The sequence below is a fragment of the Seriola dumerili genome, unplaced genomic scaffold (genome assembly GCF_002260705.1).
Source record: "Seriola dumerili isolate Sdu_G_001 unplaced genomic scaffold, Sdu_1.0 BDQW01000056.1, whole genome shotgun sequence".
NCBI classification, from domain to species: Eukaryota; Metazoa; Chordata; class Actinopteri; order Carangiformes; family Carangidae; genus Seriola; species Seriola dumerili.
The window spans coordinates 6,540,037-6,559,129 of record NW_019174311.1 but is presented as its reverse complement, the minus strand read 5'-3'; the positions used below and the strand labels follow the sequence as shown (position 1 = coordinate 6,559,129).

Sequence of the window (19,093 nt, the reverse complement as noted above, 5' to 3'; positions counted from 1 at the left end):
TGACGAGCTGCTAGCAATGAAACGCGGGGTGTCTGGAGACATGCAACAACTCTCTCCTACCTCTGTAAATGAAAAAACAAAGTAGGAATGCCACCTTGTGGTGAAATAATATACGCCGGATACCGGAAGTGACCGGTCTGTTTGCTAAAGACATACTTCCTTAGCTGTACCCTTCCCTATCACTTAGCTAGTTAAGTTTGATGTCATTACTTTCTACGACGTGTCATTAATATGGGAGCGCTGTCACACCACACGGTAAGACATATCAGACAGTATGATACAGTATAGTGGAAAACAAATAGGATAGAGGCGCAAGTTCTGACGGGTTTATTTTAGTAGCAGGTTAGCTTGTAGGCTAGCGATAGCTAAATAGCAATAGCACGTCACTAATCAGTATTTAAGGTATTAATGCAGTTAAAATTAGTGATATTTCTATAGCTAGTTAATGCCGTTTTGTTGAGTAACCAAATATCTAAAAGTAGAGCTTATTAGCCACGTTAGCACCAAATTGACAAGTCAAGCAACTAACTCTACTGCCGACCTCACACCAAACGGCTTTTCAAGCTATTTCACTGTCAGACAAATTTCCAAAGTCGTTATAAGATCATGTTTTGTGAGCTGCGGCGCACTCCTGTTATCTCGATCGTTTGTAAGGTGATCGTAAGTTATCCAGCAGTAATGTAACACTCCTCTGTCACTACACTTGCCGCAGTTGTGGAAAGCTTTCCCAGCTAGACCGCAGACCAGGTCTAGATCAAAAGCCATTACACTTTGGACTTATCCAAACTAACCCTAAGTGTGGTTTAGTGGAAGTCAGTCTTGCCAGCTGCCATCAGTCTGTACAATGTTCACACAACCCGCTTACATGGACTTTATGTATCACATCGGTTGTATATCACATAAATCTGATCTTACAAGGGTTATGCGACTCTACAGTACATCCACCTGACTTGCACTAATGTACATTGTATTATAAGGTGTTGTATTACCACCATTGTATAGTATATACAAGAGATATTATACCTATGGATCTATTTTGAGTCTCTATTGTTTTAAATTAAAGGTTTTACAAATCTGAAAGTTTTACTTAAGAACACTCTTTACCTTAAGTTTCCCCTAATTGCTGAATCAGACACTAATTTCAGCATTGTTCTTATGCCTGTATATACTTATTCACCTTGTCTCTCCACAGGTGCTGAGAAACAGAAAGAAAAGAGTTGAAAACGCCCTGAGACCTCAGGTTTGATTTCAAGTGCAGTTTATGACACCATGTTGGTGACAACATATCTTGCCATCATTTTCCTGCTTGCCCTGTGTGTCGGCCTTGAGATCACAGCACGCCGCCTCACCCCACCTCAGTCTACTCCTACCGCTGTAGCCAACCCAGCCTTCCGTCGCTTCCAGAGTATATTCCTCCGGGCATACCTTTTGGCTTTGTGGGCAGACTGGCTCCAGGGTCCTTACCTCTACAAACTTTATCGCCACTACAGCTTCCTGGAATCCCAAATAGCCATTTTATATGTGTGTGGCCTGGCTTCCTGTGTTCTGTTTGCTCCTTTTTCAGGCTGGCTCCCTCAAGCCTTGGGCCGCAGACAAACATGTCTTCTCTTTTGCCTGTCCTACTCTGCTTGCTGTCTCACAAAGCTGTCCAGAGACTACTTTGTTTTGATTGTGGGCCGTGTCCTGGGGGGTCTGTCCACATCCCTGCTCACCACCTCATTTGAAGCCTGGTACGTGTACCGACATGTAGACGTCCATGATTTTCCCAAGGAGTGGATCCCCAGCACCTTCACCAAAGCCGCTACCTGGAACCATGGGCTTGCTGTTGGAGCAGGGCTGGTGGCTAACTTGCTGGCTGAGTGGCTCCACCTTGGGCCAGTGGCTCCCTTTCTCCTGGCTGTCCCCTGCCTGCTGTGCTGTGGTTGGGTGGTACTAACAGACTGGGGCAAGGAAGAGGCTGAAGGAGGTCCTGAAGGGGGCAAACAGACACTTCTCCTTGGCACTCCAAATGGAGGTGTGACCCGATTGTCTGCGAAGGCCCGGTTCTCACGCAGCTGCCATGAGGGGCTGCGCTGCCTGATGTCCGACAGGAGAGTCATGCTCTTGGGTGGAGTGCAGGCTCTGTTTGAAAGTGTCCTCTACATTTTTGTTTTCCTGTGGACCCCAGTACTGGACCCTCATGGGCCTCCTTTAGGAATAGTGTTTTCTTGCCTGATGGCTGCCAGCATGGCTGGCTCCTTGCTGTACCGCCTAGCCACCTCCACTCGCTACCGTCTACAGCCTGGCCATGTGCTATGCTTGGCTGTGCTGATGGCTTTCTTCTCCTTATTCATGCTGACCTTTTCCACTGCCCCAGGCCAGCCTAGACCTCATGAATCCTTTCTGGCCTTCCTGCTGCTGGAGCTTGCCTGTGGCCTCTACTTCCCAGCAGTCAGTTTTCTCCAGGGCAGGGTTATCCCAGAGGAGAAGAGGGCTGGTGTGTTGGCCTGGTTCCGGCTGCCTCTGAACCTGCTGGCCTGCCTAGGGCTGCTTGCCCTCCATGGGGAGGTATCAGGAACAGGTGGAGGGGAGGGTGGCAGTGGCACCAGACACATGTTTGGAGGCTGTGCCATCATGATGCTGGCAGCTTTGATGGCCGTTGTTAGTCTGTTCACCCTGGGGAGAAATGACACAGACCTGAGACTGGAGGGAACCAGAGGGGAGGGGGAGATGTACTGAGGAGATGGGCCACATATCCATCTATGCTTTACTGGTTTGAAATGTGTTATACCTGTTTTTTGTCAATGAAAGTAGAAACTTTGTGTGTTTGACCAGGGAAGTCAGAAGTCTACAAATTGCCAACTGCATCAGTGAAGAGAATCAAAGCCCAAAAGGGGTGTTTTGGTAGATTCAAATTTAATTAAATTTCAATTTTTATATGTTTACCTTGTTGAAAGAGACTTTCATTAATCCTGTCTGTGTGGGGATGCTTTGGGAACATGGCCAAATCTACCTTCATTTGTCATGCAAATTGCTGAAAACTTAGTCAGCCATGTCCAAAACCCATGTATCATTCCATCAACTGTTCCAGATAACATGTTATTGCCTCAGTGTGTACACCTATAGGGAGATGGGATGATATGTTTGACAAGATATAATTAATTTCACCTCTCAGTAGCACCGTGGGTATAAGTAATTCTGAAGTTTCTTTGAAATGCTCAGCAGCAAACATGAAAAGACATTAATGCGAGACATTAATGAGAGCTGAATGAGTATCCAAAGAAATGAGGTCATGACTAGCATGTAGACCAGTATCTGAATGTCAGTTTGTACAAAAGCCTACTTCTTGCACAGTACTTCGATTTCTGTATGGGTTTTTTTTTTTTTCCCAGCATCTGTGTTTTTTATTAAAAAGAGCAATCTACTGTAGGTCAGTTTTACTATGAATACTTTTTATGCACCATCTACAGGATATTTTCTCTGTATTATCTTAACATATCTCTGTTATTTGCACTTTTAAATAAAAGAGCTCATATTGTACATAATGAACATTTCTTTCTTTTATTGGAATTTCTATTTTGTGACATATTAATGTTTTATGATATTCTGTTGTATCAGGTAGGGTTTCCAAAAAATCCAAAATGTCACAACAGCAGATATTTTAATTTTCCACATTTTTAAAGGGGAAATGTTCTTCCTAATGTTATTTATTTATTTATATAGTTCAAAATTAACAAAATCTTTTTGCATTAAACTCTCATTTTGCATCAATCCTTTTTAAAATACAGTATGGATTAATTAATGTGGTTAAAGTTAACAGCTAAGAATTTCTCACCTTTATTGAAAAAGGCCACTTGTGTTTTAGGTCATTTGAATGCAAGATGACTATTTAAATTTACAGACAACATTTTTAATTAACATTGATCCCAATTTTAAATGTGGAAATTCCACAATATTTTAGCCCCTGCAGTACCCCTGTCCTACTTTTTGCTGCAGACCATATTTCCAGATTTCTCTGGACTTCTCTCCTCATAAGGCATCATGCAGGCATCAATCCTCCCCATTTTTCCTGTTGCTGTGGTACAGTCCCAGCTTTTCTCTATGGTGCAGCTTCACCTGGATGCTGCTAGAACATCCCTCTGTGGGTGAGGGAGGGGTATCTGCACGAGTCTTAACTGCGTTGTTTTGGGATTACATCACTATATCGTCACAGGGTGTTCAGTCTGGGCAACAAGAAGAGCACTATCAGTCCGAGGCCCTTTCTCACAGCTGTCAGTCCTTCGTTACTCCCTCTGCAAGAACTACAATATCAAGAAAGGAGACACCAGAGCCCCACTGACTGGTTGGCATACAGAACAGCCTACTGCAGGAAGACAGACAGGCACCATGACACAGGGCAAGGTATGAGCTTGCTTTAATCTTGCCATTTGTCATTCAGTTAATATTTTTCGTCCTTATCTACTGTAAATTACGAAAAGAAAAAAAGTTGTATATTTGAAAATTATGTGGGTCTATGTGGCCTAGATAATTACGTAACAGTCAGTTGATATGCCTGCCTCTACTCCATCCCTTTAGTCTCACTATTGTGAAATGTTTGAATGCAATGCAGACTATTCAGCTTTAAATACCACCAGCTGTCACCAGTCCGTTTAATGAAATGTATACATTAGAAATTGTGCTGTTAACCAGTAGCATTAATGAGTGTGGTTTGTGTCCTGCAGAACAGGATTTCTAGCCACAAAATCTCACAGGATTCACCAGCTGTAACAGAGTCGCATGTTCGACCTCTAAATCCTCTAATATTTATTTTCATTTCTGTTAATATGATATTTTTGTATTGTATAACGCTGCTGTTCAGTGGTACCAGAGGTTAGGTGATTGAAATGCGTCACCGATTGTTTTACCACGTTGCGTCACCATGACAACCCATTTCTCTCTGTAGCTGTGGTAGAACGTGCTACTTAGCTTACTGTGGCCTGGTCCCAGTTCGTGCCTCTCATATCCATTCAGCTGGTCAAAACAGTCTTTGATGATACTGTTAACACTGTTAATGTTTCTAAACGACCTTCTGGGGTTTTCAAACATCGCCGGTTAATTGTAATCGGTGCTCTCTGACCATGGCTGGATGAACTTCCTAAGTGGCTCTGGGGCAAACGTTTGTTGTTGGGCCCCTGTTGACCTCCACTATACATGTCAGTGTCATTATTTTCTGTACAATACAATACAATACATACAGCAGTACTGCATATATTTTAATCAAACATCTGCAGACATCTGTAGATCTGTCATGGCCATCTTAAGACTTAATTTTCTAAGATGGTGAAGCTCCTGTAATATGCCTCACTTGTAATCATCCGGAATAGTATGAATTATACATTGTGATTCTTTGTACAATAAAGGTTTACAACTTTATATTTTCAGGGAGATGCATGTATTTTTGTTTATATCATGCTAGTTATTATTAATCAAGATAGATTGGGGAACAGTACCTAAAGAAAAGGCAACACCAGTAGGATCTGAAACGTTTATACTTGACTGGAAATATAAAATTCAGGTCAACTGAAGAAGTTTTTTTCTTCAAATATTCATTAACTCTCTGCTCAAATGAGTAACAGACTATAAACTTAAATATAACAAATTGTTCATCTTCTGTGCTATCAGCTTTCTCTTGCAAACAAGACCACCAATGGCTCTTCCAGTGGACAGGCCTTAGTGGCCCCAGCTCCTCCCAGCTATGAGGAAGCCACTGCGGGTAGGACAACACCTCAAGTTCTTCTGTCCTTATTTTTAACTGATAGATTTGTCAATGTTTATCATGTTCTGTGATGATGAAAAATAACATCAAAAAGTTTTAAATAAGTGTAAATAAATGTATTCTCCAGGCACCAGTGCTCCTTGCTACAATGATGTGGAGATGCTCACAGAGTTCACCTGGGATGATCGCAACATCAGAAGGGTCTTCATCCGTAAGGTGTCAAAAGCTTCATCATCACATTGATTCCAATAGTAGCTCTGTTGTGAATGCTGAACTGAACATTGTTAAACTTTAAAGGCCTGAGCAGCCATTACCAGTACATGTACAATTATGCCTTCTTTCTTTACTCAAAATTGCTTTCTTTTAGGTGTACGCCATCTTGATGATCCAGCTTTTGGTCACTCTTGCTATTGTGGCTCTCTTCACATTCTGGTAAGACGAGAACTATCTTAATTTTCTCACATGTTTAACAACAAATAAAGTACATCTGATGAAATTCACTGGCTAGTGTACTTACTAAGACTATCCAACTTTTAGTGACCCTGTGAAGGACTACATTCAAGCCAACCCTGGGTGGTACTGGGCCTCTTAGTAAGTAACAAGTTTAGTCAGCCTCAAGTCAGTAATACACAATACACATAATATATACGCTTCATTTTTGGTTCATGCCGCTCCTGTCTCACAACATATCTAACAATATCTCTGTTGTTTAACAGCATTGTGTTCTTCGTCACCTATGTGACCCTGTCTTGCTGCTCTGCACCCAGGTAGGTGAAAAGTTCCCAAACTTCAATGCAAATCATCAAAAATGAATAAATAAAATTGAAAAAAAGAAATAAATCACCTAAAATGTTGGAATTCCATTTCTCTTTCCTCACTCCTACAGGAGGCAGTTTCCATGGAATCTGATTCTGCTTGCCATCTTTGTAAGTACAAGGCGGACCTTTGTTATATTTTTAATATTCATTTTTGTGTGATGAGCAGTGTTTTCAAATCAAAGCCACAGACCACAGAGTTTAGAGTAACAAAAAGTACATTCATACATTAACAATATTTGTTAATGTGTAACTCACCCCACAAGAGATTGTATGTTGACAGTCAAAAGTCAAAATGATGTAACTGAAATTTATGAAAGTATTTTGTGAAAATGAATGCTGCTGAATACTTTCCTGAAATGGAGTGAGATAACCTCCTGCATTTTCACATGACTATCATATGTCCTGTTACAGACCCTGTCCCTCTCCTACATGACAGGGATGTTGTCCAGGTACACATCATCTTTGCCCACTGCTTTTTGTAACTGTATTGTTTTACTATCTTGTAGTGACTTTCCTCCTGTGTTGTACATTGATTTTTATAGCTTGAAACATTTTCAGAAAGTTCTACATGTTTCTTGTTTTAACAGTTTCTATAATACCAAGTCAGTGGTGATGTGTCTGGGCATCACAGCAGCTGTTTGCCTCCTGGTCACAGTCTTCAGCTTCCAAACTAAGGTGAGAAATAAAAAAAAACAACATTTCTCCTTTCCTGTACTTTTATATTTTATCTCATATACACGTTTGATTGAGAGTGGAAATCATTTGTGTGTGTCAGCTTTTCATACTGTTTTCTTACTGTTGGATAAACATACTTAGGTTTGATTTTATGTGCTTTCTCTATCCAGTTTGATGTGACATCATACCAAGGTGTGCTCTTTGTCTTCTGCATGGTCATGTTCATCTCTGGACTGGTGCTGGCACTCGTCCTTCCCTTTCAATATGTAAGTACGACTAACCAAATGAAGCAATTACACTTGGTATGTGATGTACAACCAGGATATAGTTGCATTAAATATGAACATAAATTGACAAACATCTGATGTGAGACTCAACTCTAAGCTCTTTCACGCGTTGATCTAAATACTGGAATCACATCTAATCAAGTTATCATTTCCATCTAGGTACCATGGTTGGATGCCACCTACGCTGTCTTGGGAGCCATACTGTTTACCATGGTAAGATTATAGACAGTTTCAAGCCATTATTGAAAGAAAATGTCATATATTGTAGACTAGAATCAGAAACAATTGTATTTGTATTTTCTGTTGCAGTTTTTGGCGTTTGACACCCAACTCCTCATGGGGAACAAGCGGTACACCATGAGCCCAGAAGAGTATGTCTTTGCTACTCTCAACATCTACCTAGATATCATCTACATCTTCTCCTTCTTCCTCCAAATCTTTGGAACAAAACGAGAGTAAACCATCACCCTACCTTTCTGACCTACAGACAAGGGATGCACCAGATTGGAAATATAGGCAGACATGATAAGAGTCTTGTGAATTTTTGGTGATTGTGGTGACAATACTTCCACTTGTAACAGCTTTATTTTTGCCTGATACTGACATGGTCACAAATAGTTTGTGAATCTCTTGTACAGCTACACATGTACATAGACATAATGTCAGTATTAACACCCAAGATGTCTATAACCTTTCCCTCCGCTCTAGCATGTTTGGAAACGCCTACCACACTATGGGGTTAGCTTACTAGCTTTACCAGTGATCAGTGGTCTCTGATCTTAATCTGTTTAACGTAGATAAAACATTCTGTGAGTGTTCATATGAAGCTGTATGGGTGTCATATATCCATGCTTGCATTGGTATCCCAAATCACCCGCAAACAATAGATGTCAGTGCTGTTTAGGAAGTGTTTGATCAACAGCACATTATGCATGACTCTTAAAAAAAAGCCCTAACTATGCCAAGTAAAGTCATCCCATTGTTGGACTATTGCCGTGGGTGTTGATTTAGTCAATGAAAGCACAAACATAACTTTAAAAAAAAAAAAAAAAAAAAAAAAACTTTCCCTTTGTTTTCAGTTAGCCTAACTGTTTTTAACAGTTCAAGGGTAGGTGACCTCTTTTTTCTGGCTTTCGAATGACAATCTGAAATGTTATTTACTGGATTTGGGATGTTACTACTCATGTCTGCCTTGATTTGTTACTTGTTGTAGAATGTATGATCAATATGTTGATTTTTTTCCCCCCATTTAACTATGAAGCTGTCATTCATTGCATTCACATTGTTGCAATGTTTATTATTAGTGTGTCATTTGTCTAATATGTGTGTTTTCATGAGAAATATTTAGTTTGAGCAAACCTTGATTGTTGGCATTGTAGTTTTTGGTCCTAATATTATTTAAACTTATATAGTTGGCTTGAAATGGTGACATTACAATTAAATATAAACATGACAGTGCCAAACATGCATGAATTTACTCTAACTTTTGATAAGGCCTGCATTTGTGGAGGGGCTTGAATGCTATATTTCATGAGATTTGAAGTTTATTTTTTTATGACAGAATGATATATTTTAGAAAGCAAGAGATGGTGAGTTTAAAGCTTGAAATGAATTTATTAGTCTTCTAAAGTGGCCTTGGATTACCTTTATTTGACAATATTGATGCGGTAGTATATTGTTCTAAGAGCATTTCACTGTAATATTGGTGTCACTGTATTCATTTATTAAAGGGTGAATATGTATGAGTGTGCTTACTGGTTCATTCTGATTTAATAGATTGTGTGTTAACACAACTACATTCACTTCACATTTAGTCTATGTTATTCATGTGAAATTACATTAAAGAAAATAACTTGGGAATGAATTTTTTTTTTAAGACAATTTTCAACAGGACAGGGCAAATGAGAGATTAATTTGAGATATTTTCACAGTAAACGTTTCAGTTTTGTGGAGGTGTCTTACTTACTGTAAGTTTCTATAAATGTTCAGAAAGTTTTCCTATAATACAATCAAGTGCTAATCACTCACACTGCTAAAACATCATGCTAGATGTATTATTAAACAGCACCCTGTTCCTTGGACAAAAGACTTCTGATTATTTTAGCTGTATATAAAGTTCCTAATTCCACCGTTTGTTTTGGGATCATAGTTATAATTTTGAAGTGTTTATTTGAAACTAATGAAACTATTTAGCTCAGTGGGTGATTTGTGAACCCAGAATTGCACATTGTACATATTATCACAATGACAATACATATTTTTATTTATTTATTTTATCTGGTTTATTCTAGTTGGTTAGTTCACACAAATAAGTCAAGGTAGATAAAAGGAGCAAGGGTAGATAAAGGTCATGTAGTGCTGCTCCTGCAGGTAAAGTGGCTCTTCTATATTTTGATGCACAGGTGACATAATAATAATAATAGAGTGGCTCCTCAGTCATCCTCCAACACACGTTTTGTATCTTGTAACTTTAATTGGACAAATGACACTGGAAAATAACACGTGGCTCATAGATATTAGCAGCATATAGGCTGTTTTTGTTGTTTATTTCTTCTTGGTTTGCATTTTTGTCCGTTTAATTAGATACAGACTGAGGCGACATACTCAAAATCTCTTCGAAAATGTTATGCCAAATTATGAGTGTTTAAGACCTCTGAGAATAAGGTCTACTTCGTAACTGCGTGTGTTTGTGTATCTGTGCGAGTGCATGGGACACACGGGGAAATTATAGACAGTGGGCTAACGCTAAATTATTTCGTGCATGTGGTGTCTACATGTGATAAAAATAAGACTGTGTTCCCAAGTCAGTGCCGGCGGGTGTGACGTGACATTAAATGCTCTCCTCCGGTCTGCAATCGACCAGTTAGTCTGCGGTGCACTCCGACTTCAAGCATACAGTCATCCAATCACAGTGTGCGATAGTAGCGCGTCCTGTTCAGCCATGTTGTGGTTTTGAATGAGGAAGAAGCGGGAGATGTTATTCTTCAACGAGTTTATATGCAATTTAAAGTCACGTTAAGGATATATAAATGAGTTAGGGTGTGACTCAGAATGATAGCCGTTTTTCCGAACGCGTCGGTTGCGACTTATCGCATCCCCGTTGGTATTTAAACATACTTCCATAAATTAGCCTTGTAGCTAACAACGTTAGCTAGCTGGGTAGTTAGCATAGTGTGCTAGCTAGGCAACTAGCGAATTCTCAGCTAACTAGCTAACGGTTAGCTCGTGTCGTGGGAAAGTAAAATGATATTTGTGAGGAGTGTTAGCCTTTCAAACTTCCTCAGCTAACCCGCCTCAGTCGAATGAGGCGTATTAGCTTAATTTGGTTTGACTATATCGACAGGTAGACTGAAAGCAGCCATAGCGATTTATCTTTAAACCAGAGGCGCTATTTGTAAAACTTTTGAGCCATGTTGAATAAAATCTACGAATGGATAGAAACGAGCTTTGCCAATCTTCGCAATGGTGTACCAGCTGCGGAGAACTCGGATGCACACCGGGCACCGGGAGATGGTCAGATGAGGAGGAAAAGACCAATTGAATGGTATGAACTGTAACAGGATTATTCCCATGTGTAATGACCGTGAGTTTAAAAAGACACTGAATTAAACTGATCCCAAGTGAAGTTAACTGTTTCTGTAAAACTGCATTCATTCAGCGTCTCAACGGTTTTATGTAATGTGAAGAAAACTATTTATCATTATTATTATATTATTCAGTCTGTCGACATTGATGGAACGTGTTATTAACTGTATCAGCATCAATTTTTTTTTCCTCAAGTTTGGAAGATGGACATAACATCGACCAAGATGGTTTAATGATAAAGAAATCACGAATGGGTAATTGCAAAATCACTTACATATTATACTGCAAATATCTGTGAGGATATAGTGAAATCGCTGTTACCGTTCTTACTGTCCCATGTGTCTGTTTAAATATTATCTAGGGGATCTTATTGACACAGTCAAAATTGCAGCTGAAGGGGTTAAGAGTCATAGCTCCAGTGTGGCTACCTGGATGAGGAATAACGTAAGCCCTACCTTAAGAAATATACTGCCTGCCTCCCCTGGACCTCCACCTGGAGAGCCACAGCCCTCTACATCAGCAGCAGCCTGGGCAGGCAGGCCGGTAAGGATTGAATTTTAGGGAAATTATTTTAAATGTGTCAAAACATTTTTGCTTTTATTTAAACATGTTGCGCATTTGTTTTTATAAAGATTACTGAAAGGAACTCTCTGGATGAGACATTTGCTGCTCCTGCAACAACCTTGGAATGGAAAACATCCAAATCAGGTAGAACTTGTTTCTTAAAACATTGTACAACCATTCACATTAAGGTTGATAGGATGTCTGCTGTCTTTGAGCTCTTGGAGAGACTTTGATTACTTTACTGTTTTTTTCCCAACTCTAGAATGGTTGCGTAATGAGAAGTCCATTATGGGATCAAAAGTCTGCAGGAGACAAGTGTGCATGAGTCCCTCACATCGTGAGGTGCCAAAAACAAATGGGCATTCAGTCATCTTGCCACCCTCTGTCCCCCCTAAACTGCACTCCGCTCCACGGCTAGGCAGACCCCTAAACCTCCGACCTTATGGTTCAGCAAGGTATTCCTTACATCTTGGTTTTTGCCTCTCAACAAAACTTTTTCTGTTTGAGTAGTGTTTTTCCTTGTCCTATGATTTATCATTATACTGTGTAAACTATTGTCAGTTGATGAGGCGTTTGATGCCTGAACTGTCATTTTGATTCTGCAGTTTCTTAAGTGGACTGGGCACCACAAGCAGCCCCTGCACCAGCATGTATGAGAAGACCTTTCCCATCAAAGTGGTGCAGAGCCCAACACACAGCACCTCATCTGGCCGCATACACATGGCCAAGCCCCGCTGCACAGCACAGGAGGTCAGACATTAGGATAATAAGGCACCATATGATTCCTTCTATTTCAGTTGTTACATTTCATTGTATGTTTCTTGGTTCTCCTGTGTGTTTGTCCAGTCTGTTTGTGAGGAGGAGAAGGAGGTCTACAGGCAGCTTCTGACCATGGTCTCTGGTGGTCAGTCGTCTTTCCTTCACAACGGCAGCTCACACGCCTTCATGAGGTCACACAGAGATTTGTACGTATTCATACTAAAACAGGATACTTAAACAATGCCAGATTCAAACTGTCAATGAGATATGTAAAGGGATACAGAGAAGCGGGTCACAGCAGAAAGAGTACTATCAAAATTCAGTCACAGGCCAGTGGGTGGCTCCAGAGGCGCTTAAGCTTAACAGTAGTGTGTTATCCAAATTTCTAGTTTTTATTTTAGTTGTATCCTAGAATGAAAAAGTAAGTAAGATTTTACTTGCGTAGCTTTATGGTCAACAGATTTCAAAAGTGCTAGCAATTTCTGATGAATACTCTGTGGTAGTCGCACCCACGATTTATAGCTGGCAGTGGCGTGCAAGGAAGGAGTATCCATCTTCATTCTTCATATGTTTATATGGGTAACAAATACATTTTGATAAGTATCTTCCCATCCTTTAACCCTTTGATTATGTCTGGACTGTATCTAGATTGTGTCTGCTCCCTCTTCTTCTTATCCCTGTTACACTCTCATCAGCACCAGCTTCCTGACCACCAGCCGCAGACTGCTGCAGTTCTCTTCCCCTACTGGGTCAGCAGCAGGAGGAACTTCAGAGGGAACCAGCAGCTCACCCAGCCCAAGAGGGATGTCAAGCCAGAGCTCCAGCAACCTCCCCAGCCCAGTGGGGATTTCCAGCAGGCCAGGGATCCAGACGTGGTCTCTGGACACAGACCTCAGCTCTAGCAGAGCAGCTACTCTCACATCAGCTCCCTCCCCATCTGCTCTGCAGGATAACTCTTCTCAGGACACACAATCATCAGGTAAGATACTTGCCTATTGTAGGAATTATGAAAATGGTGTGTCATAAGTGAACTGAGTATTTGCTTGTTTCTATATTTCATCTTGGGTTGTAATCCCCTTGTCTTCTCTTGTAGCTCATGATGGTGACTCTGTAATTATTGTAAATGAGCAAAAGGGTAAAAAGAAGGACAGCTCAAGGTTAGTATTTGTTTTCAGTCAGTGTTATTTTGTTTTCAATGTTTCATGACGAGATACATTTCACTGGTTAATAGTAATCTAATGTGTAATATGATTAAACGTAATACAGACATAGTCAAATATGTAGACATCTTAACATTTCATGTTTGATGCGGTTAATGTATTTCATAATTTGAATAAAAATTTAATTTTTATAAAAACACATAATGTAAGTCTGAGAAGTGTGAGGAGTGTGAGGTGCAGTCAAAACAATGACTTAAGTCAGTTCAAATGTTATATCACACACATAATAACACATTACTCTGTCTTTACAGTGTGCCATGTTTCCAAGCAGAGCTATGGATCAAAGAATTGTAAGGACATACCAATGCATTTAATTATTCATTAAGTAATTGGTCCATTATTCACTGATATTATGTTTGAACAGAGTCACAAGGAAAAACTTGCCTTTTTGTCACTGTAGAACTAGTATGTACGACTCTCGGGCGCGAGAGAGACGGAGACATATAGAAGAGCAGGAGGCCCTGGCTGCCCAGCTGCTGCGACAGGTGACTGTTGAGCCACTGAAGCCTCCTTCAGGTTCAGTTGTATCATTCAGCCTCTGGCTATCCCACTAACCTGTGTCATGTTGTTACTGGCTCCCAGCGCCTGTCTGAAGAGGGGCAACGCAGCCCAGATGTGGAGGTCCATGTTCGAGTTCCTTTGGAGAAGGAGGTTCCTTTGACTCCTGTGATAGAAGAACCAAAGCCTTTGGAAGAGAAACCAGAATTCCCTGAACTCACAGAGGTGTGGTTGTATCTTTGCTGTGCTTGAATTTATTCAGATGACCCACCCAAATGGACGTTTTCTCACTTAGAACATTATGTTTCTGAATTTATGATTTCTTCCATTTTAAAAAGTAGAAATGCTTTGGCACACCTAACTGAAACAATGTTCATTCTATAATAATAAAATGTAAACTAATAAAAACCTAAGGTTAAAAAAAAGGAAATGCAGTTGAAAGTGTAGAGTAAGTAAAAGCCTGCCCGAATGGTGCTTTTATGTACAATTATTGGTTTTATTGTAAATTCTTTGAGGCTGATATTAAGTGATGTATGCTGCTTAAGTTAAGAGCAAATGGGTTTTTTCCACTGCCCCACTCTTTGGGTCAAAATAACTAGACCGGAAATAATAAAAAATGCAAATTCAGAATAATACAAGGGGTTACAAGTATCGACAATTTCTCATTTCTGCAGGCTCAAGGTTTTTGGACTATATTCATAAGTAATGAGTATATAAGGGTTAAGTTTGTATTTCCTGCTTTTTCATGTGCGCTGTCTCTTTCTGTTTAGGAAATGGAGGCTGAGGTGAACAGAGTCCTGAGAGGAGGTAGTCCTCATGAAGTGTTAAGTGAAGGTTTTGGTCTCAGCCTTACACGCAAAGACCTGCACACCCTCAGCAACCTCAACTGGCTGAATGATGAAGTGAGTACACATTATCCTTAAGCATCACGGTCTGTGTGAACTAACTTAATCCTTTTGGTTATGCATAAATTATAAAGTAAAAAATACATGACCATGGTTATATTGTGCATATAATATGTTACATAACTGAGTCATGCAGTAGTGCTTGTCCAGTTAATTGTAACTCTCCCTCCTTAATCTCTCAGGTGATCAACTTTTACATGAACCTGCTGGTCGAGCGCAGCAAGGACCCCAGCCTGCCGTCAGTCAATACGTTCAACACTTTTTTCTATCCAAAGCTGCGCAGCAGTGGCTACTCTGCTGTCCGCCGCTGGACCAAAAAGATGGACATCTTTTCAAAAGACATCCTGTTGGTTCCTGTCCACTTGGATGTGCACTGGTGCCTCTCTGTAAGTCTTAATTATTATAATTACCATAATTGTGGACTTGGAAGTGACAGTGTTGGGATTTATTAAGCTTTTTTTTTTATATATTGTGCAACAGGTGGTGGATTTCCGCAAAAAGGCTATCATGTACTTTGATTCTATGGGAGGAAACAACCATGAAGCATGCAAAATATTGTTGTAAGTTCTAGTATCAGATATGTTTGTTTGTTGAATGGCATGTCTAGTTGTATATTTGGAGAGCCTTGATGTGTATAGGAAGTAAAACATTTTTGTTTCTCCAGTGCTTACCTGCAGCAGGAAAGTAAGGACAAGAAGGGCAAAGAACTGGAAACCTCAGGCTGGAGTCTACACAGCAAAAAGCGCAGTGTAAGTCTAATACGCATGAGGGCTGAGAGCATCATGTAGTTTTCATTATTGTGCCATTTCATGCTGTGTTGTCAAATGTCATGCATTTAGGAATTCTGGATGGGTTTCTGTTATCGGCTGAAAACTCCAGGTTATAGTCTTCAGATCTAGTAGTGCCTCCATCTTTGGCCAGTTTGTCCAGGTCCATGGTTACCAGTGGACTAGCTTTAATTGTAAATCCATCACCAAGTTTTGTGTAAAGCCCTTACTAATATCTTGGTAACTAGTAGTTAGTTTCAATGTAGTGGTAGACAAAAAAAATCTGTGGATACCCTTTAGAAAAAATGTAGGTTTCCAAAATATCACCATGAGTTTGAATAAAAACTAAGGAGGGGTGTTATTTCAAGTCAAGTCAGGTTTTATTTATATTATCAAATACCACAGATTTTCCTCAATGTGCTTGACAATTGACAGCAGTTGTACATATTTGACTAAATGTCTTGGGGTGCTTTGACAAATATGGGGCTGGTAAAGGGGGGAGGGGTCCCTCCAGCACTACATATGACGGAAAAGCCTATCAATCATCTGTTGGCATACAGCCCACTTTGTTTCATCTGCACATCCATCACGTGGCCAGTATAGCAGTCCGCCCTCTAGACCCCACTGGTAGAGTTTTTATAGTCTTGTTCTAGTAGTATTATCGTGTTTCTCATTAACAGAGCAGTGCTGTTTATACTGTTACATTGTGTTAGTATGAATTTTTTTTTTACACTTTCACACAAGACAAGTGAGCTTGGACATTTGAGCAAGGATACATTTGAAATATGAATAATGTACAACCCGCTACTGTGAAAAATCTATTAATAACACTGTTGCATTGTCAAGAGCAAAATGTCTTGTGACACTGAAAGTGTGTCTTTAGGAAAATCACCAAAATGGGATAGAGAGTGAAAGAAAAGCCAAAAATCATAGCACACATTAAAGTAATAACTTTATAACTGCTGTTCATGAAATGTCCTGTCTAACTGTCACAGGTGATTTCATTTTGCACTGCGGGTTGGTCAGGAGTTTACTTGCACCTTTTTAAATGTTGATTTATTCTATTATTATTATTATTATTATTATTATTATTTTAGTTTTTTTTATTATTATTATTATGATTTTTATTCCTCGCTCCTTCACAGGAAATCCCTCAGCAGATGAATGGTAGCGACTGTGGAATGTTCACATGCAAATATGCGGATTACATTACCAAAGACAAGCCAATCACATTCACACAGGTAATCAAAAACAGCAGCAACAAACAAGATTTATCTGATGACATCATCATCAGAGTGTCCTAAAAATGGCTCACATGACCTCTCTCCTCTTATTCACAGAAACACATGCCCTACTTTAGAAAAAGGATGGTTTGGGAGATTCTGAACCATAAGCTGTTGTGATGTCAGGATGAGGATTGCGAACTTGTGTAGTCAGCTCACGGTGTTACAAACACGAGTTGTGACTATGGATGAGCTACGTTCAGCAGCACAGTCCACTGACTGACGTCCTGTTCTGGGAAAGACTTGCACACCAGCTCATCAGATCAGGAACCAGCTCTGCTACTCTCCATCCTCTAAGGCCAATCAAGCCCTCAGCTGATCTTGGCTGAGGGGATGTTGCTGGAGCACCCAAGCACTGCCTCCAAGTCCTGTTCTCCAATTTTTGTTTTTTGGTGCGCCCGTGGTGCATCAGTATAGCAGCTGAAACACTGCGTGTTTTATATTGCCCAGCCAGAACTGTTTTTGAAATCGCACTTGTACTGTCTTACAGACCATACTCTGAGCTGCAATGTTCAGTTTGATGCAGACACACAAAGTTTACATGTTTTTGTCTTACAGATAGTTGAGTGGATTATGCTGCATTGTTTTTGTAATGGCAGTAATAGTACATCTTGCTGTCAATGTTTATACTCTTGGTATGTGCAAATGCAAAAATTACTTCACTATGACAGTATGAATGCCCACAAAACTGAAATTTTAATGGTATTTGGGCATGAGATTTTTTTTTCTCTCTCTCCCTCTGCAATATCAACATTACACCCAAAACAGGATTATTTTTGTAATTTGTTTGATTAAAATGCACAAAAAGTCTTCAAATGTGACATTGCCTCAGAGTATGATTTACAATAAAAACAGAATGTTGTCTTACCTTGCTACTGACTTGCAAGTATAACAAAACAGTCTTAGTTTCACCCTAAAAGAGCAGGGTCAAAAAAGTTTTTGCCATTTCCTTCTTATTCATTAGTCTTGATAAAAGATTGTAAATTAAGGTTCAAAGTCTATTTTATGTATTTCAGAGTCTCTTTTAGTTCAACAGCAAATTTTTGGGCATATTCAGTATATTTTGAACTTTGTACATACTTAAAACATATACAGCCTCCTGAACAGTGTAATATACTTTTTTTTTTTTACCTATTTCCTATCTATTTTTATCTAGATCTAAGTCTGTTTTAGAAATAAATTCTCATGTATCGTGACTGTTCTTTGTGTATTACCTCAGAATCAGTTGGGTTTGATATAAAAACTGCCATATTTGATAATTTGATAAACATGAGAGAATGTAGACGTGTGTGTTGGCTTTTTTTGAAGTGCTTTATCTCTTTTACAAGATATAATGTGCCAGTGGCCCCTTGTGTAATAAAAACCACACAAACCACAGTGAAAAAGTTTTATTTAAAAAAATGACAAGTTCAAAATCAAACCAAGTTAAAAGTTTAATAGCTGTAGGGAGCTGAAGGAGACAAAAGACCTGCATCATGGCACAGACAGACAAACATTTACTGAGGAGAGGTTTGATGCACAGAAAAAAAAAACAGACTGCATGGACATTGTTGAACATGAGTTACAAACTGGTCCCATATGTGACTTGATATATCGAATGACCTTCAGCTAACGTTTTCTAAATACTTAGCAGCAATAGTTCTTTAGACTCAGTTTTTCTTCAATATTTTGGATAAAAATAATGGAATGACAAAGGAACACAGAATAGTAATTGAAAGTTGTAAATATTTCTTTGCTTCATAGATCTATGTTCAGAGTAGTTCTGATACAACAGAAATCTTTTCAAAATTAGCAGTGCATGAAAAAATGAAATTCCAGTCAGAGTTCAAGCCCATCAAATCTGAGTAGCACTTCACTATCCCTTCCAGTGAAATCTAAGGCATTTCTGTGAAGTTTAATTTTCTCCTGGAAATGAACTGTTTCATGGTTTAAAGGAAGAAAACAGTTTCAATTACTCAGAGAAAGAGGAAAGCAAGGTAACAAACAGGACAAGACAGG

The 19,093-nt window shown here is 39.6% G+C and overlaps 3 protein-coding genes across 3 annotated transcripts; all 3 read left to right on the top strand.

Annotated features, from left to right (window-relative positions):
• Window positions 1–128: 128 nt before the first annotated feature.
• mfsd5 (major facilitator superfamily domain containing 5) lies at window positions 129–3,502 on the top strand. Its single transcript, XM_022741689.1, has 2 exons — window positions 129–255; window positions 1,193–3,502. The coding sequence occupies exon 2, from the start codon at window positions 1,270–1,272 to the stop codon at window positions 2,716–2,718; it is 1,449 nt and encodes a 482-aa protein (XP_022597410.1). The 5' UTR covers window positions 129–255; window positions 1,193–1,269; the 3' UTR covers window positions 2,719–3,502.
• Window positions 3,503–4,121: 619 nt separating this feature from the next.
• Window positions 4,122–9,256, top strand: faim2 (Fas apoptotic inhibitory molecule 2). Its single transcript, XM_022741665.1, has 12 exons — window positions 4,122–4,380; window positions 5,641–5,731; window positions 5,862–5,950; window positions 6,102–6,166; window positions 6,272–6,325; window positions 6,451–6,501; window positions 6,621–6,660; window positions 6,964–7,001; window positions 7,140–7,227; window positions 7,398–7,493; window positions 7,674–7,727; window positions 7,824–9,256. Exons 1-12 carry the CDS (start codon window positions 4,366–4,368, stop codon window positions 7,971–7,973), a joined length of 831 nt encoding a protein of 276 aa, XP_022597386.1. The 5' UTR covers window positions 4,122–4,365; the 3' UTR covers window positions 7,974–9,256.
• Window positions 9,257–10,458: 1,202 nt separating this feature from the next.
• senp1 (SUMO1/sentrin specific peptidase 1) lies at window positions 10,459–18,380 on the top strand. The gene is made up of 18 exons (XM_022741940.1): window positions 10,459–11,058; window positions 11,295–11,353; window positions 11,461–11,642; window positions 11,732–11,807; window positions 11,926–12,118; window positions 12,269–12,413; window positions 12,510–12,628; window positions 13,118–13,401; window positions 13,516–13,579; window positions 13,894–13,932; window positions 14,043–14,127; window positions 14,225–14,365; window positions 14,911–15,042; window positions 15,228–15,431; window positions 15,526–15,605; window positions 15,710–15,794; window positions 16,958–17,053; window positions 17,153–18,380. Exons 1-18 carry the CDS (start codon window positions 10,925–10,927, stop codon window positions 17,213–17,215), a joined length of 2,181 nt encoding a protein of 726 aa, XP_022597661.1. The 5' UTR covers window positions 10,459–10,924; the 3' UTR covers window positions 17,216–18,380.
• The last annotated feature ends 713 nt before the right edge of the window (window positions 18,381–19,093 follow it).

Excerpts from the sequence above, each read along its gene's own strand:
- faim2 (XM_022741665.1), top strand. Across the intron at positions 6,167-6,271 it reads GTGGCTCTCTTCACATTCTG|TGACCCTGTGAAGGACTACA; the intron begins GTAAGACGAGAA and ends TCCAACTTTTAG. Across the intron at positions 6,326-6,450 it reads GGGTGGTACTGGGCCTCTTA|CATTGTGTTCTTCGTCACCT; the intron begins GTAAGTAACAAG and ends GTTGTTTAACAG.
- mfsd5 (XM_022741689.1), top strand. The coding sequence starts at position 1,270 with ATGTTGGTGACAACATATCTTGCCATCATTTTCCTGCTTGCCCTGTGT.
- senp1 (XM_022741940.1), top strand. The coding sequence starts at position 10,925 with ATGTTGAATAAAATCTACGAATGGATAGAAACGAGCTTTGCCAATCTT. Across the intron at positions 11,643-11,731 it reads CAGCCTGGGCAGGCAGGCCG|ATTACTGAAAGGAACTCTCT; the intron begins GTAAGGATTGAA and ends GTTTTTATAAAG. Across the intron at positions 12,119-12,268 it reads CGACCTTATGGTTCAGCAAG|TTTCTTAAGTGGACTGGGCA; the intron begins GTATTCCTTACA and ends TTGATTCTGCAG.